This window comes from Melopsittacus undulatus, chromosome 11, assembly GCF_012275295.1.
Source record: "Melopsittacus undulatus isolate bMelUnd1 chromosome 11, bMelUnd1.mat.Z, whole genome shotgun sequence".
In the NCBI taxonomy this organism is placed as follows: Eukaryota; Metazoa; Chordata; class Aves; order Psittaciformes; family Psittaculidae; genus Melopsittacus; species Melopsittacus undulatus.
In genome coordinates, this window is record NC_047537.1 from 8,848,114 (window position 1) to 8,869,755 (window position 21,642).

At 52.5% G+C, this 21,642-nt stretch overlaps 1 protein-coding gene across 1 annotated transcript in view; it reads left to right on the plus strand.

Annotated features, from left to right (window-relative positions):
* Positions 1–2,875: 2,875 nt before the first annotated feature.
* The window catches only part of WHRN (whirlin), a 38,618-nt gene continuing 19,851 nt past the window's right edge, over positions 2,876–21,642 (plus strand). Inside the window, exons 1-2 of the mRNA XM_034067899.1 lie at positions 2,876–3,457; positions 15,166–15,381. Of these exons, the coding sequence (XP_033923790.1) occupies positions 2,876–3,457; positions 15,166–15,381 (798 nt within the window). The remainder of the gene's footprint in view (positions 3,458–15,165; positions 15,382–21,642) is intronic.

Genomic DNA, 21,642 nt, shown 5'->3' on the forward strand with positions numbered 1-21,642 from the left:
GAAACAGGGGAAGTTCAGGTTGGATCTAAGGCAGAAGCTCTTCCCTGGGAGGGTGCTGAGGCGCTGGCACAGGGTGCCCAGAGAAGCTGTGGCTGCCCCATCCCTGGCAGTGTTCAAGGCCAGGTTGGACACAGGGGCTTGGAGCAGCTGCTCCAGTGGAAGGGGTCCCTGCCCGTGGCAGGGGTTGGAGCTGGAGGAGCTTTGAGGTCCCTTCCAATACAAACCAGGCTGGGATTCAAACCAGTCCAGCCAGCCAGGGACAGAGGATAGGGAGCCAATCTGCTAAATAAGGATTTAGCCCAGAGGCAGCCCTGTGTGCCAGCCATCTCCTAATGCTCTCTTAAGGAACCTGGCAGCACAGGCTGCTTCCTCTTCCTCACAGTTCAGCTCAGTCCTCCAGCTCTGCAGCAAGACTTTTCCAACCAGAATCACATTTTGTTGTCTTCTTGGTACAGTGCCTTTTAATTAGGAACACAGCTGCTCTGGAAACATGGAGTTCACTTTTCAAAGAGCACTCTGGAACGTGATTACAATGGATTAAAGGAGAAAGGTTGAGCAATTTATTCATGTGACGCTTAGAATGCAGTGGATTACTTTGTGCTGTAAAAATGATTTAAGAGAAAGAAGGAAAAACACCTTTTTGGCTCTTGCTGGCCTTAAGAGGGGAGACTGAGATGAGCTCTTAGGCAGAAGCTCTTTCCTGTGAGGGTGCTGAGGCACTGGCACAGGGTGCCTAGAGAAGCTGTGGCTGCCCCATCCCTGGCAGTGCTCAAGGCCAGGTTCCTCATGCCAGTGTTGTGTGTGGTTCTGCTGGGTAGTGTTGGATTCAACTCATCTTAGGCTTGGGAAACTGGCTTTGTGATGATTCCTGGTGGAAATACCAGGGACCCAGAGGCAGCACTGGGCAGCTCTGGTCATTGAATACCTGCTGTGGCTGTGGTTTGTGCCATGGTGTGCTCTGCTGAAGCAGGGAGAACTGGATGTGCTGCTCCAGCCTGGAGCTGGTGCGGAGCAGGGGCAGCTCTTGGTGCTGTTAGTACACTTGGTGCCTTCTCGTAGGGTAAAAAGGGGCTGGAGCTGCTCACATACAGCACTTGTGGGAGCAGTAGTGCTTTGGAGGAGTCTTTGAGCAGGATGCTAAGCATGAAGATTGCGTTTGAGTACAATTCAAAGCCAGGCAGTGCCTTGCTTGCCCTTATTTTGTTTGGCTGATGTAGGCGTGTTTTTGTTTTTACTCACTTCTCTCTCCTATATTGTCCCTTTTTCCGCAGCAATGTTGATGGTTCCATCTGCTTATTTATCACTCCCGGTTAGAACCTGAATTTCAATTAGCAATCTGCTTTGTTTAGCTTCGTCTTCGACAAGGCATTGAAAGCACCGACAAAGCTTTAGTACATAAAGCTACTTGTAATGCAGCTGTTCCAGCTCTTCCATCATATCCACGAACAGAATGAATTCTATTGCTATCAAGATTTACCTGATAAATTGGGTTTAATCCTCCTCTGCTGTAGCGGATGGAAGGCACTTCAGCAACGACAGAAGGGTTTCAAATGAAAATGGTCTTTGCTCCAGAGATGTAAAAGAAACTAAAACCTTGTGTGGTAGGAAATAATTCATCTAGCAATGAGAACAGCAGCCCCTGGCTTCCTGTGCTGACTTCTAATCCCGATCCTTCCCTTTTGGATGGAATGTCACAGGTTTCAGGAGCTGCTCCTGCCCCTCTACTCTGCTCTTGTGAGACCTCACCTGGAGCATTGTGTGCAGTTCTGGTGCCCTCAACATAGAAAGGACATGGAACTGTTGGAACAAGTCCAGAGGAGGCCACGAGGATGCTCAGGGGCTGGAGCACCTCCTGTATGGAGACAGGCTGAGAAGTTGGGGCTGTTCAGCCTGGAGAAGAGAAGCTGTGTGGAGACCTCATAGCAGCCTTCCAGTATCTGAAGGGGGCCTACAGGGATGCTGGTGAGGGACTGTTCATAGGGACTGTAGTGACAGGACAAGGGGTAATGGGTTGAAACTTAAAACAGCAGAGGTTTAGATTGGATATAAGGAAGAAATTCTTTACTGTGAGGGTGGTGAGGCACTGGAATGGGTTGCCCAGGAAAGCTGTGAATGCTCCATCCCTGGCAGTGTTCAAGGCCAGGTTGGATGAAGCCTTGGGTGCCATGGTTTAGTGTGAGGTGTCCCTGCCCATGGTAGGGGGGTTGGAACTGGATGATCTTAAGGTCTTTTCCAACCCAAACTATTCTATGATTCTAGGTTAGGGATGTGGAAGCAGGATGGAGGAGGGCCCAGACTATGGCAGGTCCCAGGCAGGAATGCCAGGTTTGATCACTGGATCCAGATCAGCAGATCCCACACAGCAACGGCTTCTCTGGGCTGGATTTGCTGAGTGAAGGGGATGAACTGGCAGGGAGCTGGGGCTGCACTCCAAGACCGCCATCACAAACGGCTTCAGCGCTGCCAGCAGCGCACTTACCTGTTGATTCGCGACTGAAACGGAGCCTGTGCTGAGCTTCTCATTGAGCCCTGAGGGGCTCACGGCTGCGATGAGCTGCGCGCAGGGCTCAGCTGGGGGGGAGCCGCGTTAATGAGGGGCAGCGCTAATGAGGGGCGGGAGCGCTAATGAGGGGCGGGGCCTGGGGGGGGGGGGGGGGGGGGGGGGGGGGGGGGGGGGGGCGCAGTCCCGGGGCCGCTCTGTATAACCCGTCTCCTGGCAACGGCGGGGACGTCACTTCCTGGGGAGCGGGCAGGTGGAATAGCGGTCCCGGCGCTGATCGGGTCCCAGTCGGATCCCGTCGGTTCTGGTCCGATCCCGTTCGGGTCTGGTCGGGTCCCGCTCGGGTCCGCTCGGATCCGTTCGGGTCCCGGCGCGATGAGCGCGGAGCTGGACGGGCTCTCCGTGCACTCCTCCTCCTCCTCCTCGGGCTCCCTGGGCTCGGCGGCGGGGCCGGCGCCTCGCCCGCTCTCGACCAACGTGCGGCGGCTGCACCAGGCGCTGACGGCGCTGCTGAGCGAGGCGGAGCGGGAGCGCTTCATCCTCTGCCTCAATGCCTACCACGGCCGCCGCAACGTCTGCGACCTGGTGCGCTCCCTCCGAGCCCTCCTCGACGGGCCCCGCCGCCGGCAGCTCCTGCCGCTGCTCCGGCTCGTCCTGCCGCGCTCCGACCAGCTCCTCTTCGACCAATACACGGCCGAGGGGCCCTACCTGCCGCCCCTCGTCCCGTCGCCGCCGCTGGTGCCCGGCGAGCTGCGCCAGGTCACCCTGCGGCGGAGCAAAGCCCACGAGGGTCTGGGCTTCAGCATCCGCGGCGGGGCCGAGCACGGCGTCGGGATCTACGTGTCCCTGGTGGAACCGGGCTCCTTGGCTGAGCGCGAGGGGCTGCGCGTCGGTGACCAGATCCTGGGTGTCAACGGCAGGTCCCTGGACAGGGTGACCCACGCCGAGGCCGTCAAGGTAAGCCGGCTCCGGGATGGGGTCTGGCGGCCGTGCCGGCTTCACCCCCGAGGTGCGCTCCGTCCCTGTCTGCTCCCCCCGGAGCCCCGCCGGGCGCCCCGTCCAGCTTCGCCCCATCCGGTCTCGGTGCCCGCTCTCCCGCCCCGTCCCATCCCGGCTCCGCTCTTTGGGACGCGGCGGTGAAAGCTGCGGCTCCCGGTTCGCATCGTGCCGGAGGGATCGAGCCCGTCCCGCCGGGGAACGGGGCAGCAGCAGCGCGGGGAGCGGAGCCGGTGGAGATCCCGGTGTGTGCGGGCAGGAACGCGCTGCCGGGGCCGGCCGGGCACCGTCTGCAGCTCGTCCTCTCCGAGCCAAGAGGTTCTCCTCTGTCACAGCATCTCCGGAGCGCAGAGCTGCTGCTTGCGTTTTCCTTTCAGACCGGGAGGCTTGTGGAAGTTGGCAACCCGCGTGATCCAGGTCCTAAGGCGGGTGCTCGAGCTGCTAGACCGTGTTTTGTGCTCCAAAAGGTGGGCGAACTGAGGCAAGGAGGAACGGAGCAGTCTCCCCAGGACCGGGTAGTGCCCGGAGCAGGAACAGAGCCTAGATCCCCTTCCAACTGTATCGGGGAGGGGGAGAACAGTTACACAACCGAGGTGCTCTTCCCGCTGCGCAGCGTTTCCCTGTGTCCCTGATGCTATGGGTGCTATGGATGAAAGCTTTCCTGTGAGGCTTGGTGTTCTTTTCCCCCTGGAACTCAGTGTTTTGAGCCAAAGTTCATGTCCGAGTGACCCACCCCATTCCCAGAGATCATCTTGTGCCTGGTGGGCTCAGCTCAGGGCACTCCCATGGCACAGCAGCACCAGGCACAAACCTGTTAAGCTGAAGAATACACTTGTAGGGCAGCAGTTTGTAAAGCAGAGCGTGGTGAGCCAGGGTCTGGGTTGAGCAGAGTTTTCCAGCTGTTTGTGCTTTAATTTTCCCATAATAAGCTAAAGCACTGCTGTTTGCAGCCTGCTTCGTGTGGTGCATTCCTCTGACAGCACATTCATCTTGCATGGCTTTGATCAGCATCTTCACAGCCAGCCTGTGTGGCCTCTGCCCTGGCTTTAAACCTGCACCACAGGCAAGGGCATGTCTTCCAGGCTGGAAACGAGTCCCTGCTAATCCTGGGACTAAAGAAAGGGTTTCATAGAATCCCAGCCTGGTTTGTGTTGGAAGAGACCTTAAAGCTCCTCCAGCTCCAACCCCTGCCACGGGCAGGGACCCCTTCCCCTGAAGCAGCTTGCTCCAAGCCCCTGTGTCCAACCTGGCCTGATCTGTAGGAATTCCTTTGTTTTTTTTCCTTCCTAATGCTATGACAAGAACAATGTGAGAGCTTTTGGAAGTTTGTCTGCAATTTTGTGTCCTGAAGATTGCAAAAAAACACCCCAAACTGCTGTATTTTGGCTGTGGTGTTGGGATGGGTAGAAATGAGGTGTCAGGAGTGCTCTGGTCTGGTAAATGATCTCATCTCTAATTCATCCCAGTCTGCTGGATAATTCACATCACTTTGTTTGTTCTCTATTACAATATACATGATGTTTTTTAGACACTATTAACACTGAGTGAAACTAAGTGCTTCCTGCGCAGAAACCATTCCTCTAGGATGTCGGTTGCCAACGGTTTGCTCTGTGACATTGCAGGAAAGAAGGAAAGAGAAGCTTGGAAATGGTCTGCTTGTGAGCAGAACTTGTTTAAATGACAGCTCTGTCACTCACCCAGTTGTGCTGGCATCCTGGAGAGCTCCTGCACTCTTGTTACCTATGGGAAGGGTGTATGACCCTTGTAGGGGTGGGAGAAACCCTTTCCTTGGGAAGGGTCGCAGTGATTTACAAGGCAGCTCTGATAGTTCCTCCCTGGGGTTTAGAATAAAGCCGGTGTCCTTGCGTGCTGCATTGAGGAGTGAATTGCATTCAGGGATGATAAAGGGCAGTCTTTGAAGGATTTCCCTGGGGTTAAGATCCAAATACCTCAGCCTAACGATCTGGACATCATGCAGGGTGTCAGAGCTGCAGGGAGGAGAGGTGGTGATGCACAGGGCAGCTTGACCCCGGGTTCTCTGCATCCCCTTCAATCCTGGGAGCTCAGTCTCAGTGTAGGTGTTAACAGCTCCACAGAGGCCGCTGGCTGTGGTCTGGTGTCCTCGAGCACGACAAACCCCTCCATGTCCTGACACCCTCACTGCTGTCTGTTGCTCTGTTCTGTAGTGGATCGATGGAGAGAGAAATGGGATGAAAACAGCTGGGGCCCTGGAATTTCCATGTACACTGTATTTGGGTTCAAATGAGGGGAGAAAAAAAAGGTGAGCAGAGGCTTTCTTAATACAAAACCATGGCTGCATAGCTCCCAAATGCTGTCTGCCTGCTTTAGATGGGGAGATGTGAATTCTCCCTCAGTCAGAAGCTGTCTGATTAAGGCACAGCTCCCATTTCTGTGTGTGGAGGATGCTCTGGCTCTCTATCTGTCTGAGCAGGAGCACGTTCCTGTGCTGCACTTCCATCTTGCCTGTCCTGCAGCAAGAAGCTGTCTGTCCAGGGCAGCATTGTTATTCATAATATGCAGAACGTGCTATTGTGAGAGGAGTTGTCAGAGCTTGCTCTTCAGGGCAACTGCAGTAGATGGGGAAGGCTTTGGCTTAGGCTGCTCCTGGCTGCATCGCACTGTTGTGAGCACCACAAACTTACTGGAGATCAACTTTGTGCCTGTCAGGGTGCTCAGCTGCAGGCACGAGGCAGCTCTGCAGATGGAGCATGAATGAATGCATCGTCTTGACTTGTTTGTATGATTTAAGAGCATTCACACTAGGTATTGCGTTCATTGTACGAGTCGTGGTAGCTCACTTGCTGCTTTCCCATGGCTATGCAGCAGTACCCCAGCACCCCTCTCAAGGAGGAGAGAGGCACCAGCTGTGGAGCAGGAGCAATTTCTATCTCTTCAGGCATTGCTCGGAGCAGGGATGTACCAAAAGTGGGATCCTGGCCCTAAATGACAACGGCCACAACACTGTACAAGGATGCAGGTCGTGAGCTGCATCCCATCCCAGCCAACAGCTGATGTGTGCTTCGTCACTGCTGCAATGGGGCTCGTGGATGTTTTAGTGTAAATAACTTAAAAAGTGGAATTCTGCCTTAAATAAGAAGATTACATAAGCACTCAAAACCCATTCACTTAATGACCAGCTTCTTAACCTTTATGTGAGCAGTGCAGTTTTATGCCTTGCCTGCTTCGTGCTCGCTGTTTCATCCAAATCAAAATGAAATGACTCCATTACAATTATAGCTCTATCATTCCAGCATTCGAGAGTGCACTTCAGTAATAGATCACTCTAATTTGAATTATGGGGTAAGTGGAGAAGTTTGTATTGGCTGTCATACATTTTTAGAGCTTGCTTGGCTTTCAGCAGCCTTTCTGCATAGCACAGGGTTGATACTGCAGCAGTTGTGCTGAAAGTTTGCCTTGATAAGCTGTAAAAGTAGTTAAAATCAAGATGTTTGTGTGTTTAGACCATCAAAACACTACACAGGGAGGTATTGGCCCTCTGCTCTGGGGTTTGCATTAAGCTCACACTCCCTTTCCCCTGACTTTTGTTGCTTTGCAGTAGGGTTTTATGTCCTTTACATCATTTAGGGAGGAAGGGGAGAAGAGAAAGTGTTCAAGTATCACGATGGATGGATCATTCCTGCTTGAGGATTTGAATTCATGAGCTCCACCAGCCTCAAGAGACCTACTCTGATTCCATCGTTTGCCCTGCTGTGTCTTTCTGTGATCCAGCAGGGCAGATCTGGATGAGCTTGACCAAAATCCCCTCAAGGAGACTCATTTGTGTGCACTGGGCATTGAGTGTGGTTCTTTTCATCTCGATGTTCATCGGTGGTAGCTTGGTGAAGTGGGTTTATTCTGAAGGATGTGAGGGGGGTTGAGCCCACCCTGTGGGGCTCTTCAGAGTGGCTTTGGAGAGAAACTGCAGGGTTTGTGCATGGTGGGGCTGGGGGAAGTTTGCAGTGAGGTTGGACACGGGCTTGGAGCAAGCTGCTCTAGAGGAAGGTGTCCCTGCTTCTGGCAGGGGTTGGAGCTGGATGAGCTTTAAGGTCTTTGCTCAGGGGGTTTCACCCCTTCCAAACCAGCCTTGCCCTCTCCTGCTTGAAGTTGGCATTGAAAAAATAATGAAAAAGATGAAAATTGTTTTTTTTTATTATCTCCTATTCATTTGGACTTTGCTGGTGGCAAACAGGGTGGGTGATCTCTTTCAAGGAGGTGATATTCCGCATGCTGTCGGAAGAGCTCCAGCTACTTGTGGTACTGCTAAAAGATCAGAGAGAAATGGCACAAGAGATGTGCAGCCTTGAGCCTTGAAGGTGTATTTAGAGTGCTTTTACTTTCCAGGCTGCTTTAAAGAAGGCAAATCTCATTGCATTGTTCTTGTGATGCCCAATGAATTAATTGTCAACATCTGAGACTGCTGCTTTGCTGTAGTCAGTAATCACCACTGCTCTGTACAGGCACTGGAACAGCCTGTGGGAATGAATGCAGCTTGGTTTGGTTGGGTTTTAACCCTTCCAAGTACTTGGAGTTGTGGACCATCTCACACAGTCATGGGATGAACGAGGAGTGAAAGCAATGCATCAGTCCTGGGATTCTGAAAGGATACCAGGCTTGCTCCTTTAAATGCCTGCTTGCATGTGTCTGTATTTTTAGAAGTCACCGATCCAGAGGCTAAAAACCTGTCCCCTTTCCAAGGGATCTCAGGTGGCTGGAGCATGGAAAAAAAGGATGTGACTAGCATCTCCCTCAGTAGATACAGTGGTAATCTACTCCTTGGTCTCTGGATCTGCTTAGAAACACAAAATCCCCCAAAACCTGCCCACAAAAAAGACCCTGCAGCTTCAGATGCAGGTGCTGTGCAATGCCATGCACGATGCTCTGCCTTTCTGTCCTGCAAATAGTTCCCATCTTTAGTTCTGTAGCCAGCTGAGCTCAAAGGGAGAGGATGGGAAGTGTGAAGGCACCAGGATCTCCTAGGAAAAGAAGGGGGAAGGAGAAAGGTCGCTCTGGACCTGGAGACATCTGCATTTTAAATGCTCCTTGAAGGGAAGGGCACACGGCAGTGGCAGTGTAGATGGGGCAAGCGATGCTCATGGTTACAGAGGCAGATCTGGTGACACACAGTGGAGAAGGCTGGACCTCACCTGCATGTCGGGTGCCGCACAGCAGGGCTGGGAAGTGATGCTCCATCCTCCCTGTGAGCTAATCTGAGCTGATCAAGTTAATGCCACGTGTAGCTTAGAGTGGAGGGAGCTTGCACCTATAGAGAGCATCTGTGGGAACGCAGGTTTAGCACTGGAGCTGGGAGCAGGCTGTATTTGCTGCTCTGCCACTTGTTTCCCTCAGTGGACAAATTACTCAGTCATCTGTTTCCCTTCATTACACCAGCAAATCACAATCAGCCCTAATGAAATCAAATGACATTATACTGATGCGAAAGATGGGAATGAGGTCCTTAATCTCTCCTCTGCTCATAACGCAGGGATGATAGTACTTGGCATTGATATTGGCTTCTTCATGTTAGGGCATCCTTGAGTTCTTGTAGTGTCAATGTTATTTAGTGGGCTCCTTGTAGATAAACAGTTCTGCCTCAGGAGAGCAATTGATAAGATAGCCCAAAAGACAAACCCCTCTTTCCTTCCAGTGTCTATTAGAAGAAAACAGAAGTGTTAGTGTGCTGCATAACCGGGGAATCAAAGCATCTTTTACTCAGTTCCTCTGCCCTCGGGGAGGACAATGGATTTTGTTGACACCTTCCTCAATGCCACGTCTGCTTGGAGAATCATTCAGCTCCAGATCCCCTCTCCTGAACTGACAGCACATCTGCTAGAAGGGTTTGGCTGTGTTTCATTTGACTGGGTGCTCTGTGGATGCTCCCTGTCCTGGACAACCAAGCGCTCAGTAAATAGAGGTGAAACAGGGACCTGGGCAGCCTGGAGGAGCACTGCTCCTGCTGGCTTCTTGCTCAGGAGCTGCAGCTGAGCCTCTGAGGGTGGGATGTGCTGGCAGGGCCTGGGTATCACAGGATCAGGGAATGGTTTGGATTGGAAAGGATCTCATAGCTCATCCAGTTCCAATCCCCTGCCACAGGCAGGGACCCCTTCCACTGGAGCAGCTGCTCCAAGCCCTGTATCCTTGATGCTTAATCAAATGTCTTGCTCCTTTCCCCCCCCACTGATTCTTTCCAAGTTAGTTTTCCCACCAACTAACCAACCATCCCATGGTTCGTTATTATGGGTTGGTTTGTTGGTGGTCTTTATGATGTTTTTCAGCATGGTTTGATGTGGAGTGGAAAGAGAAGGTGACAGAGGAAGCAGGGGCAATACTTTGGTTGAGATTCCACTCACACATTACCACCCCTCTGAAAGCACCTAAACAGCTTTCCAAGCTTGGAATAACGGGATGTGGGCTTTCCTGCTCTGTTTTAAATTGTTCTGGGCTTACTTATGGACATTCTGGGCAGTGATCAGCTTTGGGAGGGGTGGGAGGTTACAGAGCTCTTGTCTTGAAGTGGGAATGAGGAATGTCAGCAATTAGAGGGAGACAGCCTTGGAGCTAAGATTTCATTTAACCTTTCCAGGTAAAAGGGACACTGGCTTCCCGATGCCTTGGGGCTAAATATGTGCAATCACCATAATTATGCATCAATTTGCATTCATTTGCATAAGTGCCACTACTTGAAAGCCAAACTGCTGTCACCTTTGCCTTGGGAGAGGGGAAGAGGTTGGACTGTGCCTCCTGCAATTCCCATTAGTCTTCCTGACAAGGAGGACATCTCTCACTCTCCATCCCCTGTGCTGTGTCACCACCGCTTCCCAGTCTGATTCCTGTCACCCAGCATCCCATCTGAAGTGTCTCAGCTTCCCATTATCCCTCCTTTTACTGATGTCTCTCTCCACCTGCCTCTGTATCACCTTTGTCTTGTTCCACTTGTCTCTGTCGTCCCCAGGCAGGGATGAGCTGCTTGCAGGTGTCAGTGCAGACCAGTCTCCTGGTTCCTCTGCACAGAAGCAGTTCACTGCTCGTTGTCAGGCAGGATGATGGGGATACACCTGATCCAAAGCATCTTATTCGCTGCAACAGACTGATCATGGGCTGGGGACAAGCTCTCCCTATACATTTGTACAGCACTTGGCAAACTTGGCCTTAACCAAGGTGTGTAGTGGGAGCTGTAATAGCCTTGGATGTGTCCTGCATGCAGAGGATCCCTTTGGGGGCAGGTCATGCTTATGCCTGTTGTCTTCTGCTCCATCCCTCCTGCTGGCAGAGGAACAGTTCAGCTCATGTTGTCCAATCTGCCTCCCTGTAGAAGGTCTCAATCCTGCCCCCGCAGCCCCCACTCTCTGTAGCAGACAGGGGCATCATTCCCATGGGCACTCATATGGGTTTGCTTGGTGTAGCGAAGCCCACCAGCTTAGAACTACCTGGGTCCAGTTGAAGTCAGCTGGTGCCTAAAGGGGCTACAAGAGACCTGGAGAGGGGCTTGGGACAAGGGCCTGTAGGGACAGGCCAAGGGGAATGGCTTGAACCTGCCCGAGGGGAGACTGAGATGAGCTCTTAGGCAGAAGCTCTTCCCTGTGAGGGTGCTGAGGCACTGGCACAGGGTGCCCAGAGAAGCTGTGGCTGCCCCATCCCTGGCAGTGTTCAAGGCCAGGTTGGACACAGGGGCTTGGAGCAGCTGCTCCAGTGGAAGGGGTCCCTGCCTGTGGCAGGGGTTGGAGCTGGAGGAGCTTTAAGGTCCCTTCCAACACAAACCAGGCTGGGATCCTGTGATAGTGCAGGAAAGAGCAGTTAAACTTCTGCATCTCCATGGTGCTGGAGCTCGCTGCAAAAGCTCGCTCTGCCTCCCTCCTGTGGCATCTCTGCAGCTCTTTCCCCTTTGCAGCCTTTGGTTTTGGACTCTAAAGCATCACTTTGTGGGCACTTGGTGCAGGGTTGAGTGGTGTGTGGTGATTGATAACCTCCAACGCTGACCTTTGCGGCTTGCAAATGGAGCGAGTGCTTGGATGCCCATTATCCAAGCAGCCCAAAAAGCCAAAGAGCTCTGGCGAGGCTCTTAGTGCCGGAAGAGAGCAGCTTGAGTCTGTAGCGAGGGGGAGGATGGCTCAGAGTTAATGCTTCTTGCATCAAACTGTGCTCTACCCACTAAGGGCACGGATTGGAATAGATTGCTCGTTTCATTAGCGCTGAAGGTAAACGAGTGGGCTGCATCCCTACCAGAGGCACATTTCATTCAGGCTGCCAAAGGAATAGCAGGGATTAAGTGCCATTGATTTCTGACATCAGTGTTCCTACTGGGAGCATTTTGGAAGGCCCAGAAGATGCTTTTACGCAGCTTTCAACCCGTTGGCACCCTCCGAGTGGCAAGAACAAGGGGAGCATTATGAAGGTGGGAGGGTTAAGCCTTCAATAACGCAGGCCATGCTGGGCAGGAATGGCTTGGCACCGGTGGGTTTGGGAAGAGTGACTGCTGCCAGGTTCATGTTCAGAAGGAACAAGCTGTGTTGTGTGTTGGTTTGGGTTTGTGGGTATGTGAGATGTGTGTTTGCTTTTTTTGACTGCTTTAAGCCATCTCCTTCATTCCCGAAGTTCTTGCTAGCTACTTCCATAGAGTTGTTAGGGGATGGGTGGCCTCGTGGAACCAACCTGCCCTTCTCTCTGGCACTTGCTGCTTCTGAGAACATTTCTAGGCTGTCAGGGGCTGTTTCCCTGCTGAATGCTTTGGCACCGATCCCCATCTTCAACTGAATTCTTCCCTTCAGCTTGCCTTGTGGCAGTGCTCTTGCACGCTGTGGGGTCAGCGTTAAACCTTTCATAGCACTCTTCAGATGTGTTATTGATGGGGAAGCCAGATTTTATCCGAGTTTGGAGCAGAACACAACAGCTTGGAACTGGAGGAGCTTTAAGGTCCCTTCCAACACAAACCAGGCTGGGGTTCTATCGATTGCCATCTGTACAGGTGGCCCCACTCTGCCCCACAGCAGTGGGTGTCACTGTCCTCCCCTACCTGTGATCACCCAAAAGGTGCCTGTGGCTGGAAAGGCAGCAGAGCCATGTCCTGAAGAGTTCCTAAGTGTAGGGAAGGCCTGTGGAGGGGTTCCATTGCCTTCCTGCCCTAGCTCTTCAATAGGCATCAGCCATGGGGATGTGCTGAGGCAGGATGGAGCCAACCTTCATCAGCCTCCTGGTGCTCAGCCTGGAGCCCAGCCTGCGCTGGTCACCTCTCCTGTGCCTGGTGAGGCAGAAACCCCAGAGGCTTCTCTTTGGTCCTCACTGCCCTTCCAGGATGGATTCTCTGTGGAAGGGAGGAACAGGATCCCTGCATCAGTCCTGAACAGATCCATGAGGGAATGTTGTGGCAGCGAATGTGGAGGGAAAAGGGAGCCAGTGGATGGGCCCACCCTTAGCTTTTGAGCTTTTCCTTTGTTACTTTCCTAAGTGATAGTGTTGGTCAGCAGCTGGCGTTGAGGGAGTCTATGAACACATCCAGGTGAGGAATGTCTGGGATCAGTGCAAGTGGAGAGGAAAAGGGTGGGAGTGGAAGTGTCAGGATGCAGTGGTGTTTCTGTGGCAGGAGGAGGACTGTAACCATGTACAGCTGGACAAATCACTGTGTATCCTCATCACTTGCCTGTGCTTGATGAGGAGCTGCAGCCCCATTCAGAGATGAGACTGTTCATGGGATTGTCAGTGCTGTTTGCTGTCTTGGTACCTAGGGAAGGAAATGCCATTATCCAGGCTTAAAACAGGTTTTGATGGAGATGGCTCTCATTTGAATGAATGGAGGATGTTTCAGGGGGATGCTGAACCCCATCTCATAGGGGTCACTCTTGCACTGGTAGCTTGAGAGTGAGAAGCCTCCCTGATCCCAACTCTTTGTTGTGGAGTTCAGATCATCCTGGGCCTGTCTGTGGGGCAGCTCATAGAATCATGGGATAGTTTGGGTTGGAAAGGACCTTAAGATCATCCAGTTCCAACCCCCCTGCCATGGGCAGGGACACCTCAAACTAAACCATGGCACCCAAGGCTCTGTCCAACCTGGCCTTGAACACTGCCAGAGATGGAGCATTCACAACCTCCCTGGGCAACCCATTCCAGTGTCTCACCACCCTCACAGTAAAGAATTTCTTCCTTAGATCCAATCTAAACTTCCCCTGTTTAATTTTAACCCATTACCCCTTGTCCTGTCACTACAGTCCCTAATGAAGAGTCCCTCACCAGCATCCTTATAGACTCCCTTCAGATACTGGAAGGCTGCTGTGATGGAGCTTTGGGTCAAGCAATCCCAACTGTGCCTTGAAGCACGGATGGGTCCCTGCACTGTGTTACCTGAGGGTGGACAACGGGCTCAGATACAGCTCCATCATCCCAGTGAGCCTGGATGTGCTGAGCACCTCTGTGGGAAGAGATTCCCAGTTGGTGATGTTTGAGGGGATGGGGCCTGGCCTTCCTGAACAGCTCAGGATGCTCAGGTGCTCTGCGCTTGCTCTGATGGAGCTGTTGGTTTCACAAACCTTGTTTAAGCTCTCCGGGCACATGGTGACCTTGGGAGCATGTGACAAACCTGCAGCCAAATTCCTATCTGTGATGGAGATGCTGAACTGGGAATTGGTGAGCTGGATTCCTGCCGGCTCTGGCAAGCAGGGACAGGAGTGGTGCCAGGGCACAGCTGGGATCCAGCCAGCCCAGTATTACTGATGATATTACTCTTCACCAAAGAGCTGCTGGGATTTGTTCTTCCTGGTCACGAGCTTTGCTCAGCAGCTTCTCTGCTCCGTGGGGAGAGGAGACCTTGTGGGATCAGTTCATACATGTGGGAAAACAACCCCAAAGCACCGCCTGGGAGCAGATCCAGAGTGTTAACATTCCAGAGGCCTCGGAGCACTTACACTTGTCCCCAGGCAGAACTCCTACCTGTTCATTTAACTTTACTATAGTGCCTATGGCAGCTCCTCACAAGGGAGGCTGGAGGAGAAATTGCAAATCACCTTATCTGGGTCCCAGCATCATAGAATCATCTCTGCATGCTGCTTTAAATACATATGTATGCTTAATAGCGATTGTTCTTATTAATTGCTTGTGCTGGGGAAGGCAGCTCCTAATGGAATGGCAACAGAGGCTGGATTTCCCTAAAGCATCAGGATCTCTTCCAGTGGCAGAGTTTGGGTTGAGGGGAATCAGCAGTGCCAGTGCCTCAGCACCCTCACAGGGAAGAGCTTCTGTCTTAGATCTAACCTGAGCTTCCCCTCTTTCAGTCTGAACCCATCTCCCCTTGTCCTATCACTACAGTCCCTGATGAAGAGTCTCTCTCCAGCATCCCTGTAGCCCCATTCAGATACTGGAAGCTGCTCTGAGGTCTCCACGCAGCCTTCTCCTCTCCAGCCTGAACAGCCCCAATGTTCTCAGCCTGTCTTCATACAGGAGCTGCTCCAGCCCCTGAGCATCCTCACGGCCTGCTTTGGACTGGCTCCAACAGCTCCATGTCCTTCTTGTGTTGTCTTCCTTTTGCATCTCCATCATTCAGCTGGTGGGTGCAGAGTAGCTTGAAACCTTTGCAGCTCAAGGAAGAGCCCATCCCCTCCAACCTGGATCCCGGCTGGCTTCCCCCTCCAGCGGCATTGACTCTGCTCTCTTTGGTTGCCTTGCAGGTGCTGAAGGGCTGCAAGAAGCTGAACCTGTCTGTGCACTCGGTGGGCCGCATCCCGGGGGGGTACGTCACCAACCACATCTACACGTGGGTGGACCCACAGGGCCGCAGCGTGTCCCCACCGGTGGGGCTGGCACAGCACCAGCACAGCTCCCTGCGCAAGGACAGCGAGAAGAGGAGCCACCTCCAGCTCCTGCAGGAGGGGGATGAGAAGAAGGTGAGCACAGGGATGTGGCACAGCCCTGGGGGTCTCTGTGGTTGTTGCCATGTACATGCCAACCCTGCTCATTGCTGTGGTATCTCCATGGGGATGCCTGTCTCTCCTCCTGGATATACTGGGTACCATTTTTACCCTTGGTCTGTAGCTTTCCCCCTGTCTCCCACAAGGAGTCACAGAATCCCAGCCTGGTTTGTGTTGGAAGGGAGCTTAAAGCTCAACAGTTCCAACCCCTGCCTTGGGCAGGGACGTGTTCTTGTTCCCAGTACTCTTACTGTGTAAACTGGCTTTATTATAAGTTAAGCCAGCACTTCAAGTTTCAATCCTGACTTGAGGGATTTAGTGTTTCTTCTGCCTTGTGCTTCCCATGCCCAAACATACCCAGAGTCCTGTAGGTGCAGAGCAGCAGTGCCTCCTGCACTGGAGGCAGAGGCTGGAGGAACAGACTCTCTTCATGATGATGGATAGGGAGCTTGTTCATCTTGTACAACCAGGACATGGTGTGGCCTCACTGGCAGTCATGGGATACTGGCACATGGGTGAGCGTTGTGCTTTTCCCAAAGGCACGATGTTGCTGGGAGCCTGTTTCCATCCTGTTACCCTGAGATCTCTATGGGGGTGGTGAGGCGCTGGCACAGGGTGCCCAGAGAAGCTGTGGCTGCCCCATCCCTGGCAGTGTTCAAGGCCAGGTTGGACACAGGGGCTTGGAGCAAGTTGCTCCAGTGGAAGGGGTCCCTGCCTGTGGCAGGGGTTGGAGCTGGAGGAGCTTTAAGGTCCCTTCCAACACAAACCAGGCTGGGATCCTATGATTGTATGTCCAAAGCGTCCTCATCTCTGCCTGGAGGGGGCTGTAAAGCTGGAGCTTTCCACCTCAGCCAGAGAGGAAACAAATCTAAGCCAGGCTGAGGCAGTTTCTGATGCAAAATTCATGTGGACCACAAGGGAGAAGGCCCCATTACTTTAAGGAGATGAGAAAAGCAGCTGTGGCTGGCTTGCTGGTGTCCCCTACCCTTCCATGTCACCTTGACACAGCAGGCAGCAGCTCTCTGAAGCCGGAGGTAGGTGTTTCTGTGCACATTGTTCCTTTAGTCCTTGCTGAATATCAACATGAAATGCTTAGAAGCCTGCATGTGTGCCCTGTACCTTGCATGGCACCAGACAGCCCCTTCCTGACAGTCCCTGCAGAGCTGGGATTCCACATGCCCTGGCTGTCCCCGGGCACCTTGGCTGTGCATGGACCAGTTACCACCCCAAAGCACCCTCCTCTGGGCTGCTCCTGAGCTGCTCCGGGGTGCACAGGAAGAATGCACCTGATCTTTGCAAGTTAAAAGAGCTTTAATTACTGCAGCTGAATCTGCTTTGGAAGGAAATTAAGCCAAGTTGAATGAAGGCCACATTAAACTTTGAAGAGCATCTGGGCTGGACTGGGCTTGCTTGCTGTTGAATGCACTCACAACCAAGGTGGGAAGGGGTCCCCAGCTCCAAGTGGTCCCATTCTAGCTGAGCCAGGCTGTGGAACCTTGGCTCACTGACCCTTCCACTTCTTGCTCTGCCTTAAGCCTGCCTCCAAACCCAGCTCCTCCTCACAATCCTACCCATTGGTGTCAGTGTGCAAGGCTTGGTGACAATAACCTGAATTCCCATCTGCAAGACCTGCAAAACACAGTGGATGCTGCAACTTGCATCATAGAACCATGGAATGGTTTGGATTGGAAGGGACCTTAAAGCTCCTCCAGCTCCAGCCCCTGCCACGGGCAGGGACCCCTTCCACTGGAGCAGCTTGCTCCAAGCCCCTGTGTCCAACCTGGCCTTGAGCACTGCCAGGGATGGGGCAGCCACAGCCTCAGAACCCTCACAGGGAAGAGCTTGTGCCTTATCTCTAACCTGAACTTCCCCTGTTTCAGTCTGAGCCCATCACCCCTTGTCCTGTCACTACAGCCCCTGATAAAGAGGACCAAGGCTACCAGACCCTTCTGTACCCAGAGGTGCCTTGCTTTGGTCCCCATGACCAAGCTTGCTGCAGTGAGGAGAGCCTGACCCGCCTGGTAGATTTGAGAGGGGTTATTTGCTGTGACTGCCCATGTCATTTGCTCAGCTCCTGCTTCAGGGCATGAATTAGCTGAGCTGCTTTGTCCTGATGTACTGTGAACCATCAAGTGATGCAAATGTGTCCCAGAGCACAGGAACAGCCTGCCTCTAGTTTTTTCCCCTCTTTATTTGTATGTGTGGAGTTGTATCTATTTAACTGTTGAAAGTGGGGTCATTCTGCTCACAAGTATCATGTACATAAAAGCCACGTACCCCTGTTGAACTCAGCCCAGTCAGCTGCAATCGACAGGTACTGCTGCCATCAGTTGGTACCTGGATAGCTTTGCATTGTGAGAAAAGGGGTGGGATTAGTTGGTTATTTCCCCCCTTATTTCTAATTGATCTGATTGCCCTAGAATATGTATGCAAAAGCTTTCAAACAGGGAAAATAGAGCCGAGATCAGACTTCAGCCCTGCAGCTGAAGTGATGCAAGCCAGGGAGGTTTTAATGCATTGAGATGCTGCTGTTTCCAGCTTTTCCAAGGTTAGAGTCAAGGTTGGTGGAGGCATCCTGTGTGCATCAAGCTATAGAGATATCCTGCCTGGCCACCTTTTCCTCCGTACAACTGCTCTGTATGTGAAACAAGTTTGCTTATCTGTAGGCAGAAGCATTCATTATCAAAGGGCTTGAAATGGAAACTGCTGCTGCTGACGTGTGTGCGATGGAGTAACCGATCTGCCTGGTAGAGGAGGGATCCATGTACCTGCCCCGGGGCTGGCATATACCTGGTCCATGGGTTTACACTGCGTTTTAACTGGGAATACTGGGATTCTTTCACTGTTGAATGGAAGCCATTATGGGGATTTGGGAAGTTAGCAAAGCCCATTGGTTTTGTGTCCCCAACATAAGAGGGACATGGAGAATGCCCAGGGACTGGAGCACCTCCTATATGGAGACAGGCTGAGAACACTGGGGCTGTTGGAGAAAAGAAGCTGTGTGGAGACCTCAGAGCAGCTTCCAGTGTCTGAAGGGGGCTATAAGGATGCTGGAGAGGGGCTCTTTGTCAGGTTCACATGATGGAGTTTTCATCATGGAAAGCCTGGGAATGTGCAACAACTTGCATACCTCCTTCATCACTCCATTCCCTTTAATTCTTACATAAAATCATAGAATGGCTGGGTTGGAAAGGACCTTAAGATCATCCAGGTCCAACCCCCTGCCATGTGCAGGGATGCCTCACACTAAACCATGTCACCCAAGGCTCTGTCCAGCCTGGCCTTGAACACTGCCAGGGATGGAGCATTCACCACGTGCTGGCTGTAGCAGGTAGAAGAGATGACTCTGTTCCCTCAGGTCTGCTATAATTCATTTCCTCACAAAGGGCAGCCTTCCTTGTGGCCGGAATCAGTGGATCCAGAGTTTCCTCCGTGCCCATCTCCCCATAGGTGAAGTAGCCAGTGGTGGTGGCCAGTGATAAGCAGGATTTGTGTGATCTGTCCAGTGAAGTCCTCTGATCTTTTTCACCACATCAGGGACCACTTATGCTGTGAGTTGTCCCTGATGTCCTTCTGGGATTGAGCACTTATTCCATTAAAAGCACTTTGGAGACCATCAGCCAGCAGAAACTTGTAGGTGCTGCTAATCTGGGAGGAAAATGAACTGTGCAAAATGCTCTGCAAGCGTTGGGCTGCTAAATTCTCTGTGAAACATGGTTTCATCAGCTGGATCGTGGCTGTAATGTGCTTATGGCCAGGGGAGCTGCTTATTCCTTTAAGCTTTGGGTGCAGCAGAAGAAGGGAAAGATACAGGAAGAGAGTGTGAGCATCCCCTTGCCTCCAGGCAGTTCTGTTTCCACAAGTAGCTGTTGTTATTAGAATAGAAGACAAATTTGATCTGTGGTAACACTGCATGCCTTAAATGTTTGAGGCACTAATGGTGCCTACTTGAGCATGAAGGAGAAGAGATGCAGGAGAGATAAGAAAGGATTTCTTTCTATTAGATTCTAATGACATTTGCAGAGTGAAGTGATAGAGCTCACCACATCTCTCACTGTTTGCTTGCTGGGTTTGCTCTGCTTTACAGCAAGAAGCATGTTCAGTGTGCTCGGTTTGTTCCCTGTGGTGACTGGGGTATGTGGCATGAGCCACTGGTCCCCAGTTCACTGGATCCTTCTGTCTGGAGCAGCATCCCAGCAGATTTAGCCCAAACTGTGCTCCTTGTGTCAGAGCTCAGCTCAACCCATGCTGGTGAGCACCAGAGCATCTCCTTGTTACTGCAGGGGTTCTATTGCAGGGAGGCATCTGCGCTCCTGGGGGTTGCTGCCAGTGGAACTGTGACAGCCAAGTCCCCAGCATGGCCTCACTCATCCTGCCCTGGATGGAGGGCTGGTGTCGAGGCAGCAATGATGGATGCAGCCCCCCCCCCAGCAGCCACAACTGCTGCTCCCAGTACCTCAGTTAAAGGCTGTGAGCTGTGCCTGCACGTTTGCAGGATGTCTAGACATCAGCCAGTGGGGTTTCCTTGGTGAGCAGGAGGAAGATGAGCCCTGTGAGCCTCCTCAAGTGTTGTTTGTGTTGTGTGGTAGCACTAATGGCATGGCAAGAGCTGTCAGCATGGGCGAAGCCTTCCCATGCGCTCCTGCAGCTGTGTGCTGAGCCGTGCTGATAGAGAGTAATTCTTGTCTGGAAGTGCTTTTTCTAATGGTAAAATTACATCTATCAACAGGTAATTGCATAAACCCAGAGAAATGAAATCCCGTGTAAAAACCAGCTCAGAGAAAATGCCTTCTTGATGGTGGCATTCATTTCCCCTCGATTCCCTGCTATAGGAGGTGGCAGATGCTTCAGCGTTGAAATTGAAATTAAAAGCATGACCTTGATCTTCCCAATGAGTCTGTTGTAGCCCGGGGCTGGACACAGCCCTGGTATTGTGTAGGGGAGGAGGTGGGGATGGGCAGCATTAGTGCTATGGTGAGCCTGGAAATACCTTCCCCTCTCAGCAGGGTACAGGGGGTGCCTTGCATGGGGGTCCTCAAGGATGCCAGAGGGTGCAGATAGTGTTGTGCTTGGGGCAGCTAGCACCATGGTGCCAACCCCACTGAGCACCACCTCTTCCCTAGAAAACAGTGTGCAAACCAGCCTCCCCTCTTATCCCTAAAGCCCTTAACATGGAGTGACTCAGCCTTTGCTTCATCCTGCAAGCAGCTTATCTCTGCTTTGGCTCCTCAAGGCTTTGTCTCTGCTCCTCCTTGCTCCGCAGGCTGCTCGAGCCGAGCCCCCTGCCTGCAGCCCTCGCTTTATTCCTCAGCTCTTCCCTAAATCTGCAGTTTGTCAGGAAGCCAAATTCTCCCAGAGCTGTTTTTTCCCTGGTCCCTGCTGCTGCTGCCACTCTTTTCCCAACAGCCTCAGTTGCTTATTGTGATTTCCATAGGGTTTATTCCAAGAGAGGCAGGTATCAGTTGATTAAGAAATGCAATTAAGCCTCCACAACCCAACGTCGTGGCATTGCCAGCAGTGATGTGGGTTTAACTGGTGCTCAGGTTTATTCACTCAGCTTTGGGTTGCTGGAAGGTCCTTTCAGCCTCTGGTCTTTGGGGCTGGATCATTGCTTTCTGCTCCTCGCAGGCTGGGTTTGCTGGGATGTGTGTAAATGAACCAGCTGGCACAGCAGCACCTTGGGTTTGCAAGGGGTATCTCTTACTCTATCTGACGGTACTGGGCTGGGGAGAGCAGCTTCTCAGCTTACCAGCACCTTGAGATAGTGTTAAAGGGCAATGTAAATGCCTTCATGCAGAGCTATCGTCCTGCTGACTCCAGTGAAGTGCTGCAGTGTGAGCTGGATCTTCTGGGCAGGATAGGTGGAAATAGTGTCCTGGCATTATAAAATAGGGATCATGAAGCACATGGCTGCGTGAAGGAGCCCTGGGAGCCTTCTGTGCCTTCAGGTGAACCCACCCTGAGGCCGTGTACCTCGAAAGCATCCCTCAGGCAGCCCTGAGTGTGGGCACAGGGAGGTGGACAAGAGATGCACTGAGGCACTGGCACAGGGTGCCCAGAGAAGCTGTGGCTGCCCCATCCCTGGCAGTGTTCAAGGCCAGGTTGGACACAGGGGCTTGGAGCAAGCTGCTCCAGTGGAAGGGGTCCCTGCCCATGGCAGGGGTTGGAGCTGGAGGAGCTTTAAGGTCCCTTCCAACACAAACCAGGCTGGGATTCTATAAACCTTCTCTTCTCCGT